Source organism: Dysidea avara, chromosome 11 (genome assembly GCF_963678975.1).
Source record: "Dysidea avara chromosome 11, odDysAvar1.4, whole genome shotgun sequence".
Taxonomy (NCBI): domain Eukaryota; kingdom Metazoa; phylum Porifera; class Demospongiae; order Dictyoceratida; family Dysideidae; genus Dysidea; species Dysidea avara.
In genome coordinates, this window is record NC_089282.1 from 20,694,881 (window position 1) to 20,716,909 (window position 22,029).

General features: G+C 35.8%; 1 protein-coding gene across 1 annotated transcript; it reads left to right on the forward strand.

The window, feature by feature from the left end:
* Positions 1 to 5,938: 5,938 nt before the first annotated feature.
* On the forward strand, positions 5,939 to 21,868 carry LOC136237917 (uncharacterized). The gene is made up of 11 exons (XM_066028176.1): positions 5,939 to 6,098; positions 6,158 to 6,529; positions 19,116 to 19,496; positions 19,552 to 19,908; positions 19,951 to 20,142; positions 20,191 to 20,292; positions 20,397 to 20,498; positions 20,547 to 20,597; positions 20,647 to 21,048; positions 21,094 to 21,195; positions 21,250 to 21,868. Exons 1-11 carry the CDS (start codon positions 6,056 to 6,058, stop codon positions 21,816 to 21,818), a joined length of 2,673 nt encoding a protein of 890 aa, XP_065884248.1. The 5' UTR covers positions 5,939 to 6,055; the 3' UTR covers positions 21,819 to 21,868.
* Positions 21,869 to 22,029: the final 161 nt, after the last annotated feature.

Sequence of the window (22,029 nt, forward strand, 5' to 3'; positions counted from 1 at the left end):
ATATAATATACAGCTTGCTTTTCTTAAAGTTTGGACATAAAACCAATAATATTACTGTACATGTCTTCTAGAAGCTGCCGTAACTTGCAAATGGCAATAACTTTTAGACAGCAGCAGCATACAACTGAAGAAGCACACAGCATTTATGCACACAAAACCATTAAACCACAGGTACAGAACAAGGGAGTACCATAAATAAGGAAAGTTTCAGTCAAGATGATTCGCTGTAAAACTTAACATTTTTAAACAACACGCAATAAAATTGTTTCAATTTAGTGGGAAAACTTTTGTGGTTTACTTTGAAAGTGCAAAAAACGTGAAACTTTCACCCAACAAAACTTTCCCTGTTTATGGTATATGAGAAAACAAGTAAAAGGGCAATCAATTACAAAACCAAAGGAAGGAACAACAGGTTAAACAAAAACACATGAATATTGTTAACTAAGTACAAAAACATATGAATAAGATTAACAGAGTCTGTACAAACAATGTATATAATCACTAAAGAATGTAACTATAGTTACTACAGTCTGTCACAGTAGCTCACTTCATTTACATGCATGTCATTGTCTTATGGTTTCAACGGGTGCAGCGAGAGTGCAGGGCCCTATAGTGACTGTAAATAGCGGGTTAAAGTGCAGAGCCATGATCAGTTAACCTCGGCAACATATAACAGACAGGCATCATGACCTTTTCCATTACATGTATAGATCTCATTGCTGGGTAGCTATTTGCATGCACAGATACTGTACATGTACACATTTTCAAGGGATGTAATTTTTATAGTTGTTTAGACTTTCATCCTCAAAAATGAAGATTAGCTTTATGCTCTATAATAGATAACCTGAGTGAAAAACAAGTAATCCACAAAAATAAAATTGCAAAATTTGAAATTTGTTAATCCACAACCTCAAAAATTTGTACGTATAGAGTATACAATTGTATATAGCACAAGTAAGCATGCCTAGTGTCTATAGGTAAAGCAATGATAAACAATCTTTTCCTCCACATTTTCTGTCTAAATCGAAAACACTGATGGAAAATCTCTTCTACATTTACTGTGCATAGATGGATATTGTTAGTGGTAACACAAGAGACCTGGGGAGGGGGTGGGGGGCAAAAAGTTTTAGGATAAAAGCTGAGTGCAAGAAAAAGAGTGTTTTCTGGGTTGATGCATTAAGCACACTTACATAGTTGGATACTATCTCTCAAGAAAACTTGATTGAATGTGAAAGCATAAGCAATTAGTTTCCCTAGAAATTGTTAGAAGGCTGTGTGTACTCAGCATTAATTTAAATAATAATGTAGTGTAATGATCAGTTGAATGAGTAGTGACCACTCTATTAGAGTATCTGGCAATTACTTTATGCAATTTATGTAATATGGTGGTTTCCTTTACTATCCAAATATTGTGTAGTGTGGACACATTTTTGGTGTGGTGTGATGTGGTGTGGAAAAACTTGTACTATATAAAAAATTTTGACCAAGGTCTCAATGGCTGGGGGCTGGGTCCTCAGACCCCTGAACGAGTGTACACTGCTGTTAAGCCTCCTTTGAAAATCTGGGCTACATCCATGGAGGCTGTGAGCCACTGAACACTGAACTAGTTCATTAAATAATTAAATTACTGCAGTTAATTGTGACCATATTTTGAAAACCATCCTTTTCTGCACATGCATGCATAAACCCAATTTAAATAAAATTTCATTTTTGCACATTTGGATAAACAACTATTAAACCTTCTTGCTGTGAAGTTTCACACCCATAACTTCTTTTACTAGGAGATATGGATGATTAAATCAGACCATGTAGTAATTTCATATGTGTGTGACAGCAATCCACTTACAAATTGGTCAATTTGTTCAGGTCATTGAATGGTTAAAACTAAGTCATACATGTTATCAAGAGTTTATAATGGTAGGGAGGACTATATGATTAACTCTTGATATTATTTAATTGAAGAAAAGGACCAAGAACACTTGATTTAATTATAGGAAATCTCTTTTTATACATTTTAGATGGTAAGGATGGAAATATTTGTCAACAAAGTGATTTGTCACCATTATTGTCACTCACAGAACTCAATGCATCACAGCTAGCTACCACAAAAAATTGGTTTGTAGCGTATTAGACAGTAAATTGGGCATATCTCTGGAATACCGGTTAAAGATATCAAACTAAAATTAATTTTAACACAAGATGGAGTGCCTCATTTTAGAGAAGATTGATTAATGTGTGGAATAGGATGCATGGTTTTTCAAAAAACACATTTGTGTATTAGCATAAGTCGCCAATTATCAACACCATTTCATCGCACAATTGTAATTCCCTAATTCAATGACATATGAACTTCTGGGTTGAATCATTCAACAGAGCAGTCCTTCATCTGGTAGTGCACCAAATTTTAATTATCTCATGTGAGTGAACATCTTGTTATAAGGAATATTGCAATGCCTATCATGCACCAATTATTGGTATGGGGTACCTATTATTGGCAACAAAGTGACAAAGTGCAATTTAGTGTGTAACTCCATGATGCCTTGTTGGTACTTTGTGAAGTTTTTATAGGAGGTGCAGTCCTAGCTTGGATATCTCCATTTCACAGAAGTTTTATGAACCTGCCATTCGAGAGATATTCAGGTTAGACGCAAAAGCATACTGGCTTCCAATATTCCATGATGGTTAACCAGCATAGCTTTTATAGCTTTTTTGTAAGAAATGCTTTAGAGGGATAATTATTATAACAGCCCATTGTGGAACTTGGTAGCCTCGTAGGCTTTATACTTCACAAGTGCCAATAATTGGTGCCTGCCGACTTATGCTAATCCATTCGATATATACTGAGCAGAATGCACATTGGCATAATTATTATGATTAGTAATACTGGTCATTATGAACAACTACCATTATTTAGTTGCAAATATAATATATTTAATACCTGGTCCACATACCAAAGGACTGAAGGGGCATAAACACAGGAGACATCAGCATGTGCTTATTCTGGAGATGTTTATGGATTCTCACCCAATTAATGTAAACACCAGATATTGTGTAAAGTTCCGTAATTATGAAAAGCTTTAAGCTTACATATACTGTATGTCTATGGAATCTTTTCTCTTCTTACTATATACGTACCTATACAAAGACGTTTGATTGAATGCTCTTTCTATGACTGCAAATTTTCTGAGTGGGTAACTGACTGCTCTATTAGAGTATTTTGATCTGTATAAAATTTTTAGTTGTATACCCTTGTATACCCACTGAACATTATATTACCCAAAACATACAACTCAAACTTTGCTGATTGGATATTATTAATCGTAAGACAACAACAGTATGACAGCAATAACAGAGCAACAGCATGACAGTATACAATCCTATTTTACATGCATGCAGTCTGTCATTGGTTAATTAAAGGAATACTCCAGCAGTTAGCATTGTTTATTATTTTACTGTTTTATATCTGATCAAGTCAGCAGTGTCACTGCTTGTTATTTCAAATTTAATACCACTCTGCATGGATCTATACCTCAAAAAACTCAATGTAATTCCTGCATGCTGGTTGCAAGTAGGACCGGAGTTTCAGAAGGAGGGAACCCCTAGGAAACCCTCTCCCTGAACAAGGCCACATGCAATTTCATAATTTTCAGATCAAGAAAGTTAGCCTATATATAACTGCATGGCGGCCAGCTCATTAGGCATTACAATCTTACATGCACCTATTACTGTTTTATAGGCAAAAATCATTGACTAAAGTAAAACGGGACAAATACCTAGAAGGGTCTAACTCATTGAGAAGTGAAAGAGTTCCCTGCCCCTGACATTGGTGTTTGCATTCAGTCCATCTATAGCCTACTAGTATGCAAAGCTATGTAAGCAAGTTAGTTCAGTAAACTGATTTGAAATGATGGAATAATAGTGAAACTTACATAGTGATGTTGTCATAATAATGACCACATTTAAGCGGTAAGACATAGCAAAATTGATGGAGATTTGAAACATAAGCAAAAACTAACTAAAATAATTACAAACAACTAGTGGTCAACGGTCCAGCCTGCAGATTCTAGCATCAGCCAACAATTTATTATTATTAAGACTTTACAATTTGATTTGCCACCAGTCATCACAAACACAGTACTTACCAAACAATAGTGTAACTATAATATCATGATACGATCTTGTATAAATATTGTCCAGCATTCATACCATCTGTACCTGCTGGCCACCGGCACGATGATGGGGTGAATACGAGACATTTAGTAGCATGCAAAATTTTCCTTTTCCCCCTCTGTGATTAAACTTTGGAACCCCCTCCCCCCTTATATAGTTAATTCCCCTTCCCTGGATAATTTATTATTATTGATTGTTGTGCAGACCTCAAAAGAGTATGGTGCACAAAAAAGGGTACAATTACTACTGTCAATTACAAAAGAAAAACAAATTTATATAATTATACAATATTTACTATACACAAGACCATATATACACATTGATAAATTATTAAACAGTTACTAGTCCAGCTAGGCTATGCTTGAATTGGTCAATCTCTGTTAAATCAATCACGTGTTGGGATAAGGAATTCCAAATATTGATTGCAGAGGGGAAAAAAGAAAATTTATGACAGTCAATTCTAGTCATTGGGGTTAAAAATCTCTTATCATGGCCTCTGGTGTGATGTAGGTTAGGATTAGGAAAAAGGAAATCATCAGCATTAATATCGATTTGGTGAGATATAATTTTAAATAACATTGTTGCCTTCTGTTCGTTTCTGCATCTGGCTAAGGTGGGCCAATTAAGGTTAGATAGCATTTCAGTGACGCTGGAATATCTAGAATAGTTGTTAAATGCAAACCGTGCTGCTCGTCTTTGGACATTTTCTATGGCATCAACATCTCTTCGTATGTGGGGTGACCAGACTGTGGCTGCATATTCTAAGATAGGTTTAATCAGGGCTTTGTAGCAGTTACTTTTGACTTGTAGAGGACACTTGCTCAAGTTACGTTGCAAGAAGCATTTGGTGTTATTGGCCTTTTTAGTAATTTGTTTAATGTGTTCTGACCAGGATAAGCTTTCGTCGATAGTTACACCTAGATACTTAGCATGTCTTACCTCCTTTATAGTTTTACTTTGCAGTGTATATTGAGCTAATATTGGGTAGTGATTCTAAGAAATTCACATTTTTGTAAGTTGAATGACATTTTCCAGTCAGCTGCCCATTGTTCCAAAGTGTTAAGATCCTGTTGTAATCTGTGACAGTCATCTTGTGAATGAATCGTAGTATACAATAACACATCATCAGCATAAAGTTTTATCTTGGATGTAATTCTGTTAGGCAGGTCATTAATGAAGCAAAGGAACAATAGGGGAGCGAGGACTGTCCCCTGAGGAACACCAGATGATACTCCAGTCAGGTCACTTTGTTGACCGTCAACTACTACACATTGAGATCTGTTTAACATAAAGTTCTTTATCCAATCTAGTATATCTCCTCGAATTCCATAATGATGGAGCTTGTGAAATAGATGGTAATGGGACACTTTGTCAAATGCTTTTGAAAAATCTAAAAATATTGCATCAGACTGCTCTCCATTGTTCAAGGTTTCAGCAAAATCATTTACAGTTAATATCAGTTGGGACTGGCATGATCTTAAGCGACGAAAGCCATGTTGTTTTTTGTAACAACTTAAGTAATTATATCTGTGCCTTATAATCATTTGTGATTTCTGCACAGTAAAAACTAATAATCAGTAATAACAATAATGCAGTGCACTTGCAACAGTATACATGGCCCACCATCATAGATACGTATACACCTCCGTGTAATGTAGATGATATATCGTGATCAGTCAAGCACACAGGCCGATAGAGGCAGTGAGAGATCATAGTGTCGACCCCTCGTGTCGACCGCAACTACATGCATATAGGGGAACACCCATGCAGCTGCAGGTAGACTAGCAATAATTTGTTAATTTCCGGTACTTGTCCCCCCTTCGGACGATCGACTCGTGTCGTACAGAGCGAGAAACCGAGACTGAGTGAGCAACGCTAGTACCTAATGGCTGGCTACAATACGATAGTATTGGTTGCTAACATTTTCAGTAAGTTAAGTCTGTTTTTTTCTTCTGCATATCATGTTGTTTGTGTTTGCTTTTCACAGTTGTCAGTAGAGCTTCTTCGTACTTGCCACCAATAAACTCTGAGACAAGCGCGCCATGTGATCCTCCCGCTATCACACCAGTGAACTTTCATGAGCACGTAGAAATACTGGTTGGATCCAATCGCACTTTTTCGTGTGTAATTCACTCTGATACTTCCCTCAAGGAGGGATATCCTAAGTGGACCAGAGAGTTTGGTTTTCCTCTTCCAGACCACTTGATAACTACAGGAGAGTGTTCCACACTATACAATGCAACATGTAGTAACCTAACACTAATAAATGTGTCACAATCAGATGGATCAGGATACTATACCATAACTGCTGAGAATGAGTGTGGCAGTGATAACTTTACTGTCAATGTGGAAGTAGTGAGTGAGTTACAATCAAATGACATTGGTAATTTTTAGCATTTGACTTCTAACTTTCTTCCCTAGGGAGTATTTGTTTCCCAATTATACACCCATCAGTGTAATCTCCAACTACCACAGATAGGGCTAAGGTAGGGATATTCCTACTGGGGGAGGATTGGCAATACGAACCCCAACAAATTCTTCACTAGAGCATATCCCGGGGATAAAAAGGGATTGTATGGTCGCGTGGTGTTGATCCATAAAATTGGGTAGCGAATTAGTTCGAGTGGGCCCTAATACTAATGTAGTAGCTAGCTTTCGAGAAATACTTCTAAAGGCACGCATTGGAGAATGTCTTTGGTAAAGACCAATCCCCACTACCTCTGGGAAAGTTAGCAATCAATTCTCTCACCATTCCCACGTATCTGTGGTATTCGGGCATTAACTTGATAGGTGGTGCATTACTATAATTATGCACATGTATGGTTTGCTACATACAGATTAACATACTTTATGCCTAACATGTACACTTACTTGTTAGCAAACCATGGTGGCTCTAGAGGTTCACTTCCAACCAATCAACGACACTTTTGTCTGAAGTGAATGCTCTCAATCTTTGCAGTGAAGCAATGGATTAAACATCACATAATATGTGTGAAACAAGGGAGGTCACCTACACTTACAGCTATACACAGCGGACATTTAATCCCTACTTCAGTCTTATAGCTAGTCAATAGTATATCTATGATTGAAGTAGGGATTAAATCTTTGTTGGTAGCTAAAGCTGCAGGTATAGGCGATGTCTCTTGTTTCATTACTTTTTATTTCTTTGACCTGCCAACTCGAATTTAAAACTTCTAATTTTTCTTTGTACTTGTTGTTTACCGTTTTGTATCATAGTTGTGACTGGTGAACCCACATATACTGCTACAACATAGTGCCAGACATATTATTTTGTGTCTGAACACGTGTCCTGACTGAAAAATGAAGTGGCCAATAATTCCACTTTATTTCAGCTACAGTCAGCCCATTGCACAGTGCTACAAAGAATAGTATGAGAAACGCCTCTGCAATCAATCCAGTTTCTACGGTTACTGTTGTCATGTATAAACACGATATCATTATAAACACGATATCATTATAAACATGATATCAGCACAAGGAAGCTACTTGTGCCTATGTGATAGTGTAAAATGAAATGGGACACAAAGGAGGCCAAAATATAGTCCATAATCCTTGCATTATAGTTGTTGCAGTAGGCAAAAGACACGTCTGCGACCTAAGCAACACTGGTCAGTAAAGAAATCAAGTCCTATGCTTGTCTGAAGGCAATACACTAGGTAGTTAATTAGTCAGTAATTCTGTTGAAGTAGTAAATTCCATTAAAAATTTTTAGAGTTGCTCTAAAGCATATTTTTGGGCAGGAAAACCGAAACTTCTGTGACCCTCACTATGCAGTGTTACTGTGGAATGATAATGTGACTATCATTAGTTACATTAGATGTATAATATTTTAGTAAATTGTACGAAAATAGATTTTCAAGAATTAATTACAGCAAAACCACTGTCTAAACCATGTGACCATCTTAAAATCCCCTACTGCATGCAACCACCTGCTAAAATAGGGGAAATTTTTGATCCAGTGATACTGCTGTTGGTGACCAGATTAAGGTTATATATATTTTGTGTGTGTGTATTTTGTAAGAGATATGTGTGATCATAGGTTATGCAATTGTATGAAATGGTATAGATCATATCCTGTTTTATGAAAGGTCACATTTCTCTATGTTATAGGGTTTAATTCAGTACATCATCCATCATAGTTATTTCCATGGCTCCTACATCAATTCACAACACAGTGAAAAATTTCGATTCTGATAACCTTTGGACCAAAATTTCTAGAACTTATTAAGCAGGTAGCTGCATTAGGCAGGGAACTTTGTATGCAAATTTACCCATTAGAGAATTATTACAATGGCCACTTTGCCACATTATGTAAGATTTAGTTGTATTCCATGTGGGATTAAAAATATGATGAAACATCTAATATGTGTAATTGCAAGCTCCTCTCCTTTTGTTATATATTGGAGTTGTGTACATGCATGTATAGTTTTGCTGGTTACTACAACTTCTTTCATTGTCAGTACGGTGTATGTAACACAGCCAGTTGACTTGCTATTGTATGTTACCTTTAGTATAAACCATGAAACTATTTGAAATATTGCTCATAAAATGGCTTGGTAATATTCCCTTGATTACTCACTTGTCCAAACAATATTCAGAATATGTCGGTACTGAATGAGGGAAAGATTATATAGGTGTGATGTTATTTGAGTAGTTTTCTGTGAAGTAGTGGTGACTAGTAAAACATAAGACCAAAGTTTGAATAGGTTCAGAAATACAGGGAGTATTTGAGTAGAGTATCTTAGACTGTCATGATGTTGTTGCTTGTATGCACATTTAGCACTGTGCTGTTGAGTAAAGTTTTTTTTATGATCTTGGTGACTAGCTTATGGGAGCTACAAAACCTAAATACCAAGTGAAATACTATGTTTGTCCAAGGTCCCATTTTGCATTAGAGTCTTCTATGATCACAGTAGCTAGAGCAATAATATAATACAATGTATACACATATAGACTTTTGAATGAAATCAGGACACCTTAATAATTAGGACACGGTCTGATTTGTATTTGTGTACACACATTTAGATTTAATAACAGGATACATCTATAACAAGGAAACTACCATTTGCATTAGTGTGTACATATTGTACATGTGTGGATCTCCCTGAATGCAAAATTCCTTATGATAAAAAACTTTTGTATGATCTCAGAATTGACAATTGTAGGTTGTGTTTGACACGCTTTCATGAAAAGAAATTTTAGATACCATAATTCATTGCCATATGTTACTGACTACACATCAAATGCTTGGATAACAACCATATTTGAAAGAGCTATGCAATAAGGAAACTGGGCCATGAATGCAGAAGTAGCCACTGGAATTGTGCATAGTTTTCACAATCATAGAGATTATTTTGTTTTGGTTTGTGTTTTCTTGTCACACAAATTTTGCAACTTTTAAGTACACTGATAAAGACCATTCATAATTGCAAAAGCGATGTATTGGTATTTTAAACTCACCACTTATCAGTACTTGTTCTTTGAGTCTCACATCAATGAATGAAAATCATATTTATAAAAATGTGTTGTTACAATGTGGAAACCTGTCAAATTTGTGATCCACACATTGTCAAACACACCACAACAGACATACATATCTACATTGTACAGAAGATCCGTCCCTTCACCACAATTATCACTGCATTATGAATTTGTGTTCAGGAGGTACACTGTACCTGTCTCTGTGGAAGCAACCCCCTCCCCTTCCTGATCCCAAAAATTTTTGGGACAATTTCTTTATGATCAATCGTCACCTTTCTAAAGATATCGTCAATGTTGTTGTGTACAAAATATAAAAACAAGGACTGCGCACTTGGTTGCTTTCTCTAATAACTGTAACTGGTCTGCTCATGCATGTGTATATGCCTCATCTCCATCCTGGATATCTTCTATTGGTATTGCATGGTATTTCTCTATTCCAACTGTGTGATGTATGGTTAACTTCAGTATTTTCTAAACCTCTCTCCTATGATTAACTGACATAAGCAGTTCAGGAGTGTGATAAGAAAAACAAATTTGTTGCTGGTGTAACTCATCTATGATTTGCAAAGAAGATTTGCTTATTAACTGATAGTGTACAATATGTCAGCAGAGAAATGGCATTCCATCGTTGAAGATATGTAAATGAAGAGAAATTCTTAGCATAAAGATAGCAAAGTCACTTAGTGCGTACTAGACCAAGAGTACGACTCTAAAGTCATACTTAAAGTTTAAACTACAACTTTTTGTATAACAACAGTTCTTTGAGCTGGAAAAGATCACACACATCTTGAAGAATTCCAATGACTTGTAATATGATATGAGGTGTTTTATAGAACAATATATATACTATACATAGAAATTAAAATTTTTACAGTTCCATTCCAAAACAGGATTTTCCAAGATTTTATTTTCACAGATCATGTACTGAAGAACTGTGTCATGTTTGAACATGTGTTACACAATGGCTACGAGAGATATAGCTCATTACTTCAAGCCAGCCAAGCTAAGCAGTGTGCCGCAGTTAGCTACTGATTGTGCTAACAATGAGCCAAAAGCAGTCTTAAACACCACTAACATCCTGGATAGTCAATGAGCTCTGTCCTTCGCAGCACTACTGCAAAATTCTCTCTCACAATTCACTGTCTTTTGCAACTGGGGTTCCGTATATCCTTATAAAAGTAGGAGCCATGACTGCAGCTAATGATGATGAAAGTGCTGGTCATGGTCTATGTAAATTTTCACAGATTTTCACGGTTGCTGTATGTGTTAACTGTGAAATTATGAAAAATTTTTGCACCACAAAAACTTCTGTGTGTATACAGCAATAGTGGTGCTAGGATACTAGGTGGACCAAGCCTGTTGAACTGTTTCTAAGGGATAATGCCCTTTCTATCACTATCTGATGGCCATATACATGTATTGTCACTATTCTACGAACTTATCTTTAATGCCTTTGATGTATTTACTATGCAGGCTGATTACATTTCAAGTTGTATACTTCAGAGAGCTTACCAGCAAAGCCCTATTGTTCAAATAAGAGATCCAGTATCTCATGTTGATGGTATAGCAATAGAAAACACAAGTGAAAATCATGTGAATGCTTAATATGTAGTACATATGAATCACATTGTATACACCCAGGCTTTCCCCCCAAGATGCTGTTAACATCTGTTTTAGTTTGCTCTTGCTTAGTATCGATTGGCATGCTTTTATGGAATTTCTCAGATGTTGCCAAACAGCACATTTGCAGTTATAAGTTGCCATTTTGCTTGTAAGTTCTTGGCAGCCATACAAGTTACTGAATACCTTAAGGTGACTAAATTTAGCGATATACTAAATTTAGTAATATACTGAATTTAGCGATATACTAAATTTAGCGATTTTAGCGACTTTGGTTTTTTCACTAAATTTAGTACACTCTAAACCTGCAAAATGTATGGTTAGTTAATTACATGAATTCACAAATTCATAAAATCACTAAATTTAATATGCGTTAATTTCGCCAATATACAAATTTGCTAAATTTAGTGTATCGCTAAATTTAGTCACCATAAGGTAAGTATATTGCCTGGATTACACGCTTAAAATTGCATATTTAAGTGCAGTGGATTTCATTCATTTTCCAATCACCCTTCTTCTATAAAGGGAGAATATGAATTTTGATACCTAATGAGAAGCTGTCATCCTTGATAGACATACCCAACTAAGGAAATGGTATTTACTATTATGGAAGTAGCTACATACAAAGTTGCCATTTGTATGGTTACTTGTATTATGTGATTGTGTTTGGGAAACAGTCTTATTGCAAGTATTAAGAAATGCCAGTTTTAGCTGTACAGTCACATGCAGCCATCCCCAGATTGGCCAGAGCTCCATTAAGTCCCCAGATTGCTTGCATAGCTCACCACTGGGCTTGGGAAAAGCTGCCTGCTGAGAGCACTCAAGATGGTGCATTTGTGTAGCTTTGTGTTCATTGTGAAAATTCAAATTTACTGTATGTAATGGGCGATGAAACTGGTTTTCCCAGATCTAGTCACATATAGACAATAATCCTGAGAATACTTGTGTACCATTCTAATAATCTTTCCACTACTCAGGGGGAGTTACTTGTTGCAGGCTAGCGATAATCAGTGCTAGACTGAAATAAGAAAAAATTGGTCACGTTTTCTGTAAAATTTGACCCTTTTGTGTAGATTATCGTTGGCTTTCCACTGAAATTCACAGTAATGATTTGTCCAACATTGATTTTGGTCAGACAAATACTGAAGTTTGTTGGAAAATGACCAATGGCCAATTGTTGTTTGTAGCACTGCATAACAAAGCATATCATGCGTTTTGCTTCGGGCTGCACAAACACAACCTAGGCACCATTTCTGTTATTAGAAATACAATTATTGCTTTAACATGGTAAATTTATTTTGTATATATGTGACATAATCACATATTTTCGAATTCCTGTTTATTAAATATTTATAATCTACTTAGCCAAGTGTACCCACTGGCAAAGTTTCAGCTTCATATGCCAATAACTTTGGGAGTTACAGCCCTACAAAGTAGCAACAACAGAAAAATCGATATGTACAGCAAGTATAGGGAAAATAAATTACAGGCGCTTACAAAAATGGTTGTAACTTACCAATGGATTGAGGTACGAAGCGAAAATGTTCACCATTGTGTTTGCCATGAACAGGAGAATGAATTACTGGGTACGTTTTTCCTTTACTTGCCCTTCTTCACTGCATACAAAGGCAAAATTTGTGAGGAAAAGTCGATCGTGTACAATCGCTTCGACATGACGTAAACAAGTGCTCATAACTTACGTATCCTTGGGTCTACTGCAACTAAACAAAGATACTCCAACTCCTCTTGTGCAGGTGAATCAGATGATATCCAAGTTTGTATTGTTAGTCTCTTCCTTCACTAAGAAAGAGGGGTTAAAATAAATTTATGGAATTTTTTCAATAATACGCAAGTATTTCACCCAATGTATTCAATGTTTTATACTGTAAATTTAGGCTTGTGCGATTATGTCCCTTTTTCGCAGATCCAGTCACATATTTTAAAACAGGCAAACTGTGAAAAGGGCGTGGCCCTCAAAAAGGCTAGAAGCTTCAAAGTCAAAGGTGGTGGCCAAGAAATGCTTAATTTTAATAATGGCCAGGGGTGCATTATTAAAACTGATGGGCTGATGGGCATTAACATCATTGCAACTTATCTTGGCTGTTACCTTTGATTTCACAACTTTTTCACCCAGGCTTTTGAAGGCCACACCCTTTTTTACAACTTAACTCTTTTTGCATGGTTCTTTTTGTATTTTGAATACATCTGGCTTTGGAACTTGTTTTTACCCAATTCCCTTTTACCTATACACAATGAAGCCAGAGTTACAATAGTATTATTTTATGGATTTTATTTCACTATTTTTTTTGCAATACTTAATTACTTCTTATTGTATTTACATATCCCGTACCCAGCCATAAACTGGTTTTGGAGCTTGTTTTCGCCAAATTTCTTCTTATCTACAACACAATGATGATTCTGGAAGACAGAAATTACAATAGTATTGTGTTTTCCATATGTATTTGTTTTCGTAATACCCTAATAAAGACTTCTAATACAACGTACACGAGTGTTCTAGATTTTCCATTTGGTTGTGTCTGTACTATACATGCCATGCACTTGTTATGCAGCTGCACTCTTGCTCTGTATCACTCTTTAGGTTGGTTTGTCTTATATTAACCACTAGAAGAACTATTCTTGTGTATGCAGCCTAAACGGTTTGGAGGAACCACCCCTTTTAAAAAGTTTCACAATTCATATTGCACCACACTCAATAGAAAGACCAATATACTCTAATACAATAGTCAGTTAATTTTAACACTCTACTTACAATGATTCAATAAAACTTTGCTGTAATATTAGTATTTTTATTTCAAAAATTTTCTAAATGTGGGATGGGGTGTGCCTCCAGACCCCCTAGCTTTTGCATGCAAAGTACCATATGAGCAGTAATTTTGGCGTAGAATTAAAATTGGAGAATTGGCAGCGCTTGCAAAATCGCCAAATTAAAATCTCGTCATTAGTGTTTCTAATATTTTAATCAATTGAACCAGCGAAAGATCAAGCAAGAAGCAAGGTGGTGTATCTAGATCGATGTACTACTGGAGGTCAGCCAGCGGTTAATCAAATAATTCTATGATTGTCTGTATAAATATCACAGATTAAGGAGGTCCTATAGCTACTATTTCGCCGAACAAAGATACCGCTCGAGGAAGAAACACGCAGCGGAGCCAGATCGTAACTAGCTACTTGGCATGGAGAATGTTCCCAATCACTTCGTTTCCTTTTGCTACACTGTCATGGATTCTCCGTCTCACATGAAGCTCTCTCCAGTATGCAGGCCAACAAAGTAAACGTACATACATCTTTGTAAATGAGAAGCCAGCTATACAATTTGCTACCACGCGGGCTCGCACGTGGGACTCCACGTTGCATTTTGTCAAATTAAACTCTCGCCAAATACAAATTATTAAGCAAATGCCAAATATTCTGCTCACTAAAATTTCTGCTTATACGGTATGTCTCAAATACCCACGTCCCATTACAAAAAAATATTAACATGTTGGACATAATGTGTCACATAATATTGTTGCTTATGCACTAATACGTATAATGCACTACTTTTCTTGAGCTAGTAATACGTAATGGATTTTTACTTTACAAAAGTAATGCATTACTAAAGTAACACATTACTGGTCATTACATGTATTACAGTAATATTATTACCTAACGATGTACTAACCTGTTACTTACGAGCATGTTACTGTACTATTGTCACGTAACAAAGTAATAACATGTTGCTCATTACAGCGATATTATTACATTTAAATTAAATCAAATTGCCCATCTACTGAATGCTATATTCTATAAATCATTAATCTGATCACGTGATCATTAGTCTGGCATTCAGTGACAAAGCTTTATTCAGTGGTTCAATTGTTGGTAGGTAAACAAGAGTACTAGTTATGCTTTAATAGTTTAAAAGGAGCAGTTGCTGTTCTAGCAGGCTGAATGAATGAACAGCTTGAACAAGAAAGGACAACTTAACTACAGTAGCTAGCTAACACCTGTTGCTGAAAAGTAGTAATTATGTAATAGAATGTGTTACTAGTTACTTGTAAAACAAAATACCATTCAACAGGAATTTTTGACAAAAGGAAAATTGACGAATCCACGCTTCATCAGTATTGACAAATTAAATATTGATGAAAATTAAGTACTTAAATGTAATTTCCTACTAGAGAATGGTTAACTTTAAGTGTCATCAGATGAGATTGCACTTCATGCCTGTCAAAGTGTCAGTTTACAAAATGTGTATTTACCTTACCACTAAATATACAGAGTCTTTCCCAACTTCCAATGCAATTCTATAATTATTATATCACTTTTACAGTATGCTAATGCCACATTTATTTGTTTTGTTTACACTGGTCTAGTAATGGATGATACATATCATCAACTCATTTTACAAGAGATTGCTAATATTATAATTTTCAATTATGTATAGAATTATTAGCAAAGATGTAATACGAAATCAAGAGATGTAGTATGTAAGCTCATGAAGGCAGATTTTGTGCATCAGAATGGCCCATGCATTCAAAGCATGTAAATTCTAAAGTTCTCTTTGACAGAGTTTTATAATCCGTGAGATGGGCATGTTCATAACATAATACAAGTAACTGATTTATGAAATGACTTGACATGTAGAATATTAATCTATAGTCTGTTCTCGTTCACCTGAGCCCTCATTTCTTGTTAATAACTCTTGTTACATGGGCCAGCTGCCCAAACATTTAGTAGTGCTGTGAAGTCCTTTAAATGATGGAAATGTTAATCAATAAAGTGCTTTGATACAGGCAAGAACAAGTGAGTTATGAGGCTTTAAAATATCCTATACATTTAGTATGGGCGATTCAAGGGCAAACATGTTTACAACATAAAAAACATGCTTGTTCCAGTACAAAACCATTGACAGTGGACACATGTTCACTTCTTTGATGTTACATATATATATTTGGTGGGAGCTCAGGTGGACGTGTACCAACTATAGAAACATTTAAGCAGGGGCATATCCAAGGTGGTTTCCAGCTTTGGTGGTGAATTAAGGTACAATGTCTGAGGGTACACTTACTGACAGATTTTGAATATTAAAAAACTTTAAAGATTCATTTTAAGTCACAAATGTCAATATGGTTATTGCTGGTCAGTTATTTTAGTGATCTAAGAACATACAGTGTCCAAATTCTCAAACTCGTGTCAGATAGTTTAAATAAGTTTAAGATAGTTTAAATAAGTTTAAGAGTAATTTAGATAATTACTGGCATCAAATAAGATATGGATAGACTAAAAGGCCCTCGGCCTATTAACTATAAAGTCCCTGTAATGATTGTACATTGTCCATAATTTAATACTAATACTAACTGAAGTGAAAAACATTTTCTTACATTTATGTTGTTATTTTAATGCCCATTTTAAATTTATTATCAGGTATGAATGTCCTATTGGAGTAGTTTTGGTTGCTGTATTAGAATACATTTGCCTGCTCTACTAAAGTATCTTGACCTTCATAAAAAAATTTCAATGCATACCCTTTCCTGCTTTTGAGTTTTCACCGTAGCTTTGCTACTGTTCCCTGTTCCCATTTATTCTGTTTACAAACTAAGATAGTTTGGTGTTCCTGCTGCAAACCCACAAGCTTATATGTCAGAGAGGGGTTTCCATAACTCCAGGAAACTTCCCTAAATATGCCTGCATTTAACCATTGTAAAAACTTAATTTTCTTTGAAACACAGGCTATAGCTTCTTGCTCTATCCGCTAAGGGTATTAAAGTGGCGCTGAACTGATTAAGTCCAGCCGCACAAAACAATCTGTTTCAACCCACGTGCGTAATGAACTATTTTAGGGTGGCCCAAAACTCCACTAGTGTGCAACTTATTCTACGCCTTAAAAGCTGTTGTGATAGCCTGTGATGCTTTAGTTTAGCATACAAAGTTTCATGAAATAACACGCCTTCATTTTTCGCCTATAAAGCTCTGAAGTTTTAACCCGATTTTTAAAATAACTTGGCCAATGAGCAACCTAACACTATGCCACTTCTGTTCCAACCATTTCTCACCTTGTAGAACAATTATATGCTTTCCTTTTCACTGATAACAACATGGAAAGTAGTGAAAACGCACACCTGTGGGCTACAACATGGGCTAACAACTCCATCAAACCCGAATCGCGAAAATTCGAGGCGTACTATTGTAGAGTATCACTTACCCAATGCCTATACCAAATTTTGATGGTCTGTGGTGCATAAATTTTGAGGTTATTTAACGAGAAAGGAGACAGTGTGGCTAATCAGGGCGCAGTCCGTATAACAGTAATCACACGATGGCAGCTGGTGCCGTTTGCCAGTGAATTAACCAGAGTTGTTACAAGCTAATAGTTTTAAAACGTGAATAACATTAGTTGTATCAACAAAAGTAGCTGGGCGGTCTGACAGATCTTGTTCTGTTAGTCAACTGAGACGCTTCGTTGTGGTCTATGAATTTCCACGTTGGCTGCATATATCAGTAGACATTTGACCAGGGTTGTGATATCCCAGGATTATAGATTGATTAATTGATTGATTATTAGTTTAAACTCCAGTGCTCAGACTAGCCGTTCTTCCCCACTGGAGCACACACATACATAGGAAATAATACAACATACAGTAGCTACACATACACAGTTTACAAACACATGCATATACAAGAAATATACAGCCACATGTAAATACTACATGAATATACAGACACAGCATGCACAACTACAAAAACTAATTTAAGAAATAGAGTTTTAAAATAATCATAAGCTGTAGCAGAAAAATTAGATGATGTAGCTACTCCTTCTGGCAGTTCATTCCACAGCTTTCCAGCCTAATAGAACAAACCATTAAGTACATAAATCTATTCTATTAGAACAATCAGTATTGTCTAATTTGGGTGGTTAGAACCTAATTTGCATATTTAGTTCCTACTTGCACAGACAATTGGCAGTTTACTGTGAAGAGAATGAAACCTTGCACTACTAGATACTATGCCATAGTACTAGAAATTCTCAAGAGATAAAATTTTGCTGTATAATTTGAGCTATTTAGTTTAGTCTTGGCTATATTCACTACACTAAGACAAGCATAGTGCATGCACTTTTTCCATTAGAATGCACAATTGGAACAATGTACTCTAATTGAACAGTCACTTTTAAATATGGAATTAAATGTTGTATAGGAGACAAAGACATTATCGATTAGGTGTGGATTACCATAGTCTATTGTGTAAACACTAGCTTGGATAAATTCTGATGCTTGTTTCATCTATTAGACTTAATAATTACATGTACACCATGCTTTAAGCACAACATCACCATGAAACTTTTTATGTTGTGGAGCTCAAGGATTCTGTAATTCTTCCCCATATGAAAAGTGGGTAGTTGTACAATCAATGTATACTTGCATATCAGGAAGCATTTTAAAAGTATGAAAATATAATGATCATCAATCGCCAGAAATTATTACATTTGATATATAAAACATATTTGCATGCTAGTAAATATTAAATTATTCTCCAAATCATGTCAACATTCAAATCACTTATTCCTTCTGAACTGTTATAACTGAAACAGGGTCATTATTAGCACGATGGAAGACATCAGAAGAAGCATATAACACCATAGTCTAAAGCATTTTCCTGTATAGTGTCATCTTGGAACAGTTAGCTTTAATTTGTGCCTGTTTATAGTATTATTGTATGGCTAGTTAACTAATTGTTCTATTAGAGTGTTAGAGTTCTATATACCATGTATACATGTGAGCCCAGTTGCTGTCACTACTAAATTGTACTTGTTTTATTTTTAGCACATCCTAATTATTGTCTAAATGCAACTGAACTTCCTCCACTGTTAATCCCTCCTCCAAATATCTCAGCAGTAGAAGGACAAACTGTATCTATCACTGCTACTTATAAGGGTGACTATGCCATTGACGATCTTCAGGCATTTTGGATTGTTAAGACTCCAAATAGTAAAGATAACCAGTACATTTTCCCAAATGATGATCCACCCAAAGGATACGATGTAACAGTACAACAATGTCCTGTTACTAATACAAGTTGTTGTACTTTTATTGTCTCAATGATAGTAGATTCAGTAATGGTTAATCAATCAGGCACTGAATTGAAGAGTGCAGCTGCCAGGCCAAATGATTTGATAAAATATACTCCGGGATATAGTAGAATTAGTAAGTTAGCTTAAAATATATATTAATTTGTCATATATTATTGCTTTACTATTAGAAGTGTACAATATACCTACGATCATTGGTGTTCCTGGGAAAGAATGCAGAGATCTCACTTCAGGCCATTCTACCACATTCACTTGTACATACAATGCTAGTTCTGATCCAAACATAATTATTACAATGTGGAGTCTGAATGGTAAACTATTACCACACAACACCAGTCATTATACAATGATTACTGAATATGGCGTTAATGATCTTGATCAAGTCAGATCAACATTGATCATATCAAAAGCAATTAGCGATATCGGTGGAACATATACTTGTTGGTGTGAATATAATAAGTCAATGATATATGGAAATGAAATGTTCAGATCTAATTCTGCAAGTGTGTGCCTCAGAGTTGGTGCAGGTATATATTGTTGTGTTGAATTGTTGTAATTACTAGTTGCAGGGTCTAAACATTCACCAATTAAATTATGGGAGCTCATATTGGCAGGAGTAGGGATGGCTGTTCTTGTCATCCTACTAATATTAATACTATCTCTGACATGTTATTGTTGTTTCTGTAAGCGTAAAAGAAAAAACAATGATTTTAATTCAACTATACTGAATTTTGATGATGAGAGTACACGGTTATTAAATGGTATACCAATAAATTGATAAACAATTTGTGAATATATTACTTTAATAGGTGAGAATACATCTTCAGGAGCACTGGACCAGGGAAATCCTCTGCTGAATGTTGCAGCAGCAACAGTAGACCCAACAGTAAATACAGACACTGAAGACAGTGGTAAACAGTATAACATTGTTTTTAGTAGATCATGGTTTTGCATGCTTGTTGCTTAACCACAATAAGAATAGATGGCACGTATATTGTATTGTTTTTCACGTTAGATAATGAGATACCTAATTCAAACAATAACAAACCACTGTATCGTCAAGGAATGGATGTCATGGAAATTGATGGGAGTAAGGAGCTACCGAAAATTGCTAATGGTACCATGCTGACATACATTGATCATTGTATATTGTATGTGTCTGTAGGTGACGATACTGCGCTTGCAAGTGGAATTACTCTACCAAATGATAGAACAGGTTATCACTGTAAAATAATAAAAGTTCATCTTCACTGCATGCAATGCAGATAAACTAATCAGTGGTCATTCACCTGGTGACATGGAGGAAGGTTTAACCCCCACTCATCAGAAGACACTTCATCAACCTGGTAGTCATATGGTCACTGGTGCTGGCAACTTTGAAACTGTCAAAGCAGAAGAGCATAAGAAAGATAACAAGCAACAGCATCATAATGATAATGACTTGTCAGCTCCTCAGCAAGTTGTTGCTACTCCATCCCTTGAGTCGTCTGATACACGCACTACAATCTCAGCTCCTACTGGTAGAGATGGTAGAACAATTGTACAAGAGGAAACTTCACCATCTGTTACTGAAGCTGATGAAGAAGTTACCAATAATAATGTAACCACTAGAATTGTGCGACCATCTCAACCAATTATAAAGCGTTTGTCAACCTCCAAACCAATTGGTACTGTGTAACATAATTATCATGATTTGTTATTGTTTATCACAGAAAGTGAAAAAGAAGCGCCAGTCTCAAGAGAACCCGCTGTTACTACTAATATTACTGAAAATTCAACTACTTTAATTGAAAGTGTCTCCATCATGGAGCTTGGTATGATATAGGCAGTATAGAAATCATTATAATGAATAATGTTTTCTTTTGTAGATACCAGCAATAAAATCCTAAATGAGATAGCTATGGAATTTAGTACACTGATTAATGTGGATACATTACTTCCTCATTTACTAGCCCACCAAATGTTAACTTATGACGAGGCTTATGTTTGCCGGCTTCAACTGACTCCACCATCTCAAAGAGCTCAAGAACTTCTGCGGTATCTAAGAAGCAAAGGTAGTGGAGTTCTTCAGAAGTTATTGTGTTGTCTAAGTATGGAGACTACACATTTGGGACACAAAGATGTAGCAGCTAAGCTAATACAAGCAATTAAATGTCATGTTGACGATGAGCTATTGTGTCCAATTTGCAACCCTAAGTCAGACGTGCTTGATGATATATTTGGTATCATATGTGCAAATCATCCTACTGAAAACTGGAAAGATCTAGCCATTGCATTAGACTTTGATACTCAGCGTATTAAACAAATTGGAGAACTAGCTGAAGAAGAACGACTTATAAAATTGATACTACAGCAGTGGAGAAAGCTCAACCCAGAAGCTAGTAAAGATATTCTTACAGCTAAACTCCATGATGCCAATCTAGATTATGAACTATAGACATAAAGTGTGGTGTTTTTGTACAATTTATAGTTGAGTTGACTAGATAATATAGCAGCACTACTATCTCGCATAGCCAGGCCCTTTTCTTTCTTTTGTGTGAGGGCGGGAAAGTCTGGTGAACATAGTATAGCATCGTCGTTGGGCTATCCCGAGATTGTGGGGATTCTAGAGTAAGCGATCTGTTGTCGGACACCATCTATAATCGGAC

Bases quoted from the DNA above. Each gene is read 5' to 3' on its own strand.
- LOC136237917 (XM_066028176.1), top strand. From the start codon at position 6,056: ATGGCTGGCTACAATACGATAGTATTGGTTGCTAACATTTTCA. The intron at 6,099-6,157 runs GTAAGTTAAGTC...TGCTTTTCACAG, and splicing joins ATTGGTTGCTAACATTTTCA to TTGTCAGTAGAGCTTCTTCG. The intron at 20,598-20,646 runs GTTATCACTGTA...CATGCAATGCAG, and splicing joins TCTACCAAATGATAGAACAG to ATAAACTAATCAGTGGTCAT.